General features: G+C 64.9%; 1 protein-coding gene across 1 annotated transcript; it reads right to left on the bottom strand.

The window, feature by feature from the left end:
* Positions 1–2,077: 2,077 nt before the first annotated feature.
* On the bottom strand, positions 2,078–3,013 carry LOC123954984 (olfactory receptor 287-like). The gene has a single exon (XM_046026499.1). It carries the CDS (start codon positions 3,011–3,013, stop codon positions 2,078–2,080), a length of 936 nt encoding a protein of 311 aa, XP_045882455.1.
* Positions 3,014–6,917: the final 3,904 nt, after the last annotated feature.

Below are 6,917 nucleotides of genomic sequence, written 5' to 3'. Positions count from 1 at the left end.
TTGACAGAAAGAGAGATCACAAGCAGGCAGAGAGGCAGGCAGAGAGAGAGGAGGAAGCAGGCTCCCCGCGGAGCAGAGAGCCTGACACGGGGCTCGATCCCAGGACCCTGAGACCATGACCTGAGCTGAAGGCAGAGGCCCCAACCCACCAAGCCACCCAGGCGCCCCGTGGATAATCTTTTTAATGTCCTGTTGGATCCTATCCGCTAGGTCTTGTTACGAATATTGGCATCCATATCCATCAGGGATGTTTGTCTGAAATTCTCCTTTAATTAGAAAAAAAAGAAGCATTCCCCTTTGGCCTTCAGAAGCTACCTAATTCCTCATCTTGAGCCGCTGCCCCGGGGCCCTCACCTGGGCCAACGTGGGGACCGGGAAGGCCCACACTCTCCCCCCCTGCGCAGAGGGGCCCCTGGAGAACGATTAGCTGAGGACACGGCTCCAGGGCGTGGGTGGCGGCAGGGTCCACGGAGGGGCAGGAAGCAGAAGAGTCCGGCGGACCCCCCCACTGGCACCCCGCAGGGTCGCCCCTCCTGGGACCCCCCATGGCCTCAGTCTCCAAGGAGAGGGATCTGCACTGAAGGGTGGAGGAGACGGCAAGGTCACTTCCGGGCCAGGGGCTGGCGGCCCGCCGTGGTTTCTGGCCGTGCTGATCCCCATCCACGTGGCCTGGAGGGGTCATGCAGGGTCTCTGGGCCCTGGTGCCACAGAATATAAAGTTACAGGGTCTTCGCCTCCCTGCCTGCCCTGCCCCAGGCCGTCTCCCCCTGCAGGGGTGGCCGGCGTCGATGTCGCTATGAGCTCCAGTGTGACTCGCCGTAAGGACGTGAAGTATTTCTCATGTCCTCACCCCTCCAGCAAAGCCAGGAGCAGATGTCCCGTGGATTGGTCACTGTCTAGAAAGAACTTCACGAAAGCACAGTCTTCAGAAGCGCCGCTAGCTACGGAGGACAGAGCGTACACGTCCGGCAGAGAACACGGGCCAAGGGGGTCCCACTGGGCAGCTGCTGGCCGGCACCTGTGGGCGCAGCCCCGCTCTGGGCGCTGGGCTACCACGGAGAGCGAGCGCTCGCCAGAATCCCTGGGCACGGCGTCTGTCCGTGCTGCCTGGTGCGTGTGTGCGGTGGAAAGGGGGCGATGGTCGTGTCTGCTGCGTGTGGGGACGGCGGCGACAGCGGCACCTCCTGAGCGCGCGCTCAGCAGACCCTGTGCTGAGCACTTTGGCCGCACTGATTCAGGCAGCCTCACGGCTCAGGACACGACACAGTCACAGTCTCCGTCCGCAGATGAAGACCCAGCGTCAGTCATTCCGTGACTTGCCCGAGCTGTGCTGGCGGAGGCTTGGAGCCCAAGTACTGATGGGCTGTGGGGCCAGACCAGGCCTCTCACAGAGGTTCTGGACCCGGAGGACGTCACGTGACTACACACCCAGAGGCCGAACCAGGGCCCCCTCCCTCCCTGTGACACCCGTGCCCCCCACAGTGCAGCCCTCGGCAGGAGCCCCAGTGGGTGTGCTCAGAGACAAACCCACACGCTCCAGGTGGCCCTCAAAGGCTGCCAGGTTTCCTCAGCATTTCTCTGAATTCTCTCCATGGTCCAACCTCCCCCGCCACCAAGGAGGAAACACTCAGGACACCACAGGTGCCGGCAGTGGGGGCAAACTCCACCCCTCACTAGCAGGACAGCTGCCCGCCCCCAAGACCCAAACCAGCCTGGGGGCCCGCAGGGTGATCTGGTGCCCAGTGTGTGCTGGGCAGTGACTTCCGGCAACTTCATCCGGGGCTTCTTCTGGGCCGTGCGTCCCCACTGCTCTTCCAGAATCTGGGTTTGGAACTCCAGGGGCTGAGCACCGGCAGGCAAGGCCTGTGAGAGGGGTGGGAGCCCCCGAGGCCAGGATGGCGTGGGGAGCCCTCCACACTGCCAAGCACCCAGCCCAAAGCCCCCTGCCACGCAAGCCCCTGACCACCCTGCGACATCAGGGTGCTGTTCGCAGTCCGGACAGAGAGAATGATGCCGAGAACTGGCTCCCACGCGGGGGACGGCCAGACAGCCCCGTCCTGCTGGGTCCCCCGGGGGCTCACTTCCCCTGCACCCACCTCCAGAGCGCTTCCTTGACGTCCTTGTTCCTCAGGGTGTAAATGAAGGGGTTCAGCACTGGGGTGACCACAGTGTTGAGCACGGTGACCGCCTTGGTCAGGTCCAGCGAGCTCTCCACCGAGGTCCTCACGTGCAGGAAGATGGTGGAGCCGTACCAGAGCAGGACCACGGCCAGGTGGGAGGAGCAGGTGGAGAAGGCCCGGCTCCGCCCTGCCGCAGAGGGGATCCCGACGATGGTGACGATGATGCAGGCGTAGGAGACCAGCGTGATGAAGCAGGAGCCCAGGATGACGCAGAAGGCGATGCCGAAGGACGCCAGCTCCACGACGCGCGTGTCGCCGCAGGCCAGCACGATCCAGGGCGCGATGTCGCAGAAGAAGTGGTTGAGGACGCGGGAGCCGCAGAAGGAGAGGCGCGCGATGAGGGCGGCCGGCACGCTGATGGCCGAGAAGCCGCCCAGCCAGGAGCCCAGGGCCAGGCGCGCGCAGCGGCCGGGCGTCATGAGGCTGCCGTAGCGCAGCGGCCGGCAGATGGCCAGCGCGCGGTCGTAGGCCATCGCGGCCAGCAGGAAGTACTCGGTGCAGCCCAGCGCGAAGACGAAGTACATCTGCGCCGCGCAGCCGCCGAAGGAGATGGCTCCGCCGCGCCGGGCCAGCGTGGCCAGGGTCTTGGGCGCGCAGGCCGTGGTGAACCAGATCTCCAGGAAGGAGAGGTTGCATAGGAAGAAGTACATGGGCGTCTGCAGGCGCCGGTGCGCGCCGACCAGCGCGATGATGGCCACGTTCCCGGCCACCGTGAGCGCGTAGGCGACCAGGAAGAGCGCGAAGAGCCCCGCGCGCAGGCCCTGCGGCCCCGGGAAGCCCAGCAGGATGAATGGCCCCTGCGCGGAGAGGTTCCGGCCGCCGCCCCAGGCCATGAGCCGCTGTTGGGACACAGGCCGCCGCCGGCCAGTGAGAGGGACCGCCCAGCCCAGGACCCCACCAGAGGCGCAGGAACCGAGGGGCCGCCCTGTCCCCCCTCTCCGGGTCTCCTCACCTTGTCTATGTCCCAGGACTCCAGCCAGGCCTAGGGTCCCGGTGGGTGCCAGCGAGTGGACTGGGGACCTCGCCCTCTTGGGGGAAGTGGCTCAGAAGGACGCTGGACCCAGGTTATCAGTTGCTGGCCACCTGGGGGGGGGGGACATCTCCTCATTCTAGATTCCTTGTCACCCGGGGTGGGGGGTCCTTACTCTAGACTCAGGAAGACTGGGAAAAGACAGGAATTGTCACGTTTGCACACATGAAATTATGTATGGCCCAATTGTTAGCATTTTCTTCCGACAAACCAGACTGATTCCTGGTGAAGCGTGCTAACCTCCCCGCCCCTCACCACACACCCAACACGGCTGTCGCAGGAAGCCCCCGGGAGGCCCTGCTCCCTTGCCCGGGGCTGTCCCCCTGGATGGTTCTCTGGAAACCAGGCAGCCCACGGGCCCTGGAGTGTGAAATTGCCAACGGTCACGTGAGCCGTGCCCCCTCCGGGCTGGAAGCTGCGGGGGGGCCCTGCTGGACGGGAGGGGGTGCTGGAGGGTGGCCGTCCACAAGGGAGGGGAGGGGCTGTGGCACCGGTGAGGATGGGGGTTAGTGGGAGCTGAGCTCGGCTCCCTAGACCCTAAGCCCTCCCAACCAGGGCTGGACCCTGCCTGCTGGCTGCTCTGGATCAACAGGCACCCGAGGAGAGTCCGAGGGGCAGCAAGGCGGGAGGGGCCCAACCGGTGACGGCTTCTCCCAGACAGTGTCGAGACGCCGAACCCACTCCAGGAGGGTTGCCCTCAGGAGCCGCGGAACCCTGTGTGCTTTTCTGCCTAAGCCCATCCTCCCCCTGCCAAGCACCGGCGCACACACCACACACAGTCACACGGAGTCATACACCAGTCACACAGAGTCACACGCCGGTGACACACAGTCACACGGAGTCACACACCGGTGCACACACCACACACAGTCACACGCCGGTCACACACCACACACACGGAGTCACACGCTGGCGCACACACCACATACATACACGGGCACAGTGTGTACACTCATGGGCCTGGGCTCACCTATGTGTGCACACTCACTACCTGAACGAGCCCCTGGAATCATCCTGGTTCCTGATGGGCTGGGGGTCCCTTGGCTGTGTCCCTTCCCACAGGGCAGTCCGCAAAGCTGCCCTTAACATTGCCGGCCGGTAACAAAATAAGCCACGCTCCAGCCACCCCTGCTCTGAGCCCCGCCTTGTGTGGCCACGTGCATGCAGTAGGCATCCAGGCAGAAAGCAAAGCCCCAGCAGGGGAGACAGACCAGTCCCCGGCCTGTCCCAGGTCCCAGGAGTGGGGCCACTGTGAGCCGTGGCTGGCCTGGAGGAAGCAGGCTTTTGAGCAGGGTCCCCATGACTCCGCTTCCAGGGGGCAGAATGCCCTTCAGCAGCAGCCTCGGATTCACCATGGACCGCTGCCCGGGCTGCACTGGGACCTGAGTCCACAGCACCGCCCAGGAGCACCAGCCCATGCCAGCCTCGCACTCTGCCTGGCGTGTTGGGTCCTGAACTGGGACTCTTTTTCTTAGCCTTGACTCCAGGACAAGCCTCATTTAGAAAACCATTTTCACTGTTGAAGATGACTGTTACAGAGACTAAAAAGAGGCCTCTGCAAGCCCTGCCCTGTCCAGCTTTCTCAGAGTTCTGTGGTCCTGACTTTCCCCTTCCTCCCACGTGCCTGGAGAGAGGATGGCTGGCCCCAGCCATGCAAGGTGAGGACCGCCCAGATCCTACGGAATCCTGCACACCTTGCAAGGGGTCCCATAATGAGGCCATGTTGAGCCCCCCCCCCCAAGGTGGTCCGACTCCTCGTGAGGGACAACAGGGGTGCGGGAATTGACCTGTCTCGGGAGAACCCACTTGCCCAGGTCAGCTTGGGGAGACATAGCACGGTTGGGGTCACTCACCGAAGGGGCATGAGCAGGTTCCAGGATGCCCCCCTAAAGCAGCCAGAAAACCAGGAGGGTGAACGTGGGATGAGCCCAAGGACCCTCCAGGCAGGGCTGTGTCGCTGGGAGGGGGCACTCCCTGTGGCCACCTGACCCTCTGACTCACCAGTGAGGGACTCCTATGGGCCGAACCGCTTGCTTCCCACTGCCTCGCTCCTGGAGACGTAGCAACAGCAGGACTGGGGGTCAGGAGCAGCGGGGAACCTGCTAGAGCACTCGTGGCTCCGGCACGCCCATGGCACTGGCCAGGAGGCAGGTTTTGGCTGGCCCAGGGAGATGGCTTGGTCATCCACCAGCACTAGACCCGAATGCAATCCCCCAGCCCCAAGTGTGCAAGACTTCTCTGCCCGGGTGACCCCGACTCTGGTCGTTCAGAGTGGTCAGCACTGGCCAGTCCAGCACAGACCCCCGGGCACAGGCACGGACGCCGCCCCGGCCCCACTGCCGTGGGAAGGAGCTCAGCGGCACCTCTGCCGTTGTCCTGCGCCTCTGGCTGCCGCCCTCGCCTCCGACTGTGGCCAGGCAGTGCCCTCTACCTCGTCTCTCCCAGGACGGTGCTCCACCAAGGCCTGCTGGCCGTCAGCTAGTGCGCAGCCCCGGCACTCCAGCTCACAACCCAGGCAGCAGGAGCCCCTGGTACAGGGCAGCGAGGGGGGTCCGGCACCCTGGATAGCTCCCCCTCCCCCACCTGCCCACCCACCAGGGAGGAGAGCAGACGGTGAGCCCTCGGCCCCGCAGGCAGCCCTCTGACACGCAGGTTCCTTCTGCCCTCACGCAGTCTCCCTCAGGCTCAGGCCTGCAAGGACCCTCCTGTTAATTATGCAGCTGGCATGAGACTGGCTCTAGGGGCTGGTGAGGGCCCCCAGGGTAATTTTGGTCATCGACCAGCACCCTAAGCGGGTCCTCTTGCCCTTGGGCTGTGCCTGGCAGCTGTTTCTCCCCCACGGCTCACGGGCATCTTCTCCAGGGCCCAGCCCCCCGCCAGGCCTGTCTCCTGGGGCCATGCCTGACACAGAGTGCCCGCCCCGCGAGAGCACCTGGGGCAGCGGCGGCCCCTGCACCCCAGCGTGGGTTCTGGCTGCACACTGGGTATTCTTGGCAGGCGCCCTGTGCCTCAGTTTCCCCCTCTGTAAGCAGGGGGTTTGCTACAGGTCGATAGGCAAAGTGCAGGCTGCCCCACTCCCCGCCCCCACCAAGCTTTCTGGAAGTAGCGTCTTTGCGAGAGCTCCACTGGGGCCGTTTGCTGCCAGGCTGCTTTCCTAGCTGGGGCCTCCGGCCGGTGTGGACAGGAAGAAGACTTGCCACGCGGAGAAGAGCAGCTCTCGGCAAGGCGGCTTTGAGCAGAACCCAACCTCCGGACTCTGCCAGCATCAACCGCGGGGACCTCGAGACCTGTGGGGTGCATCCGGGGTTTGTGGAATTGGGCTCCTGGCCACGGGCCAGGCTGCATGCCGGTGGTCACTCGGGGCCTGGGCCTCCGTGACGGGGACTCAGCTGCCCGGGGCTGGCATCCCGGGAGGGGGAGGGAGTGTGCTCCCCACAAGTCTCAGCCTGTTTCCCTCATCGGCATTGGCCAGAGCGAATCCTGCCAAGGCCCCAGGGACAAGGGGCGCCGTGGCAGGCACACGGCGTGCGGCCCCCTGCCGGCCTGCTCCAGCCTCGCGCGCGGCCCTGCCCTGGGGCTCCAGCACCACCGTGGGGCCACTGCCACTCGGGTGTCTGGGCTGGGCCGCCCCTAATTGGGAGCTCGTTAAAAGTTGGTGGAGGGTCTCCCCTGAGGCAGGGGTGTTGTCTCGTCAACTAACTCCCCAG

Source organism: Meles meles, chromosome 13, assembly GCF_922984935.1.
Source record: "Meles meles chromosome 13, mMelMel3.1 paternal haplotype, whole genome shotgun sequence".
Lineage (NCBI taxonomy): Eukaryota > Metazoa > Chordata > Mammalia > Carnivora > Mustelidae > Meles > Meles meles.
This window is presented reverse-complemented; position numbering and strand designations above follow the sequence as displayed.

Coding starts and splice junctions, on each gene's coding strand:
- LOC123954984 (XM_046026499.1), bottom strand. CDS start 3,013: ATGGCCTGGGGCGGCGGCCGGAACCTCTCCGCGCAGGGGCCATTCATC.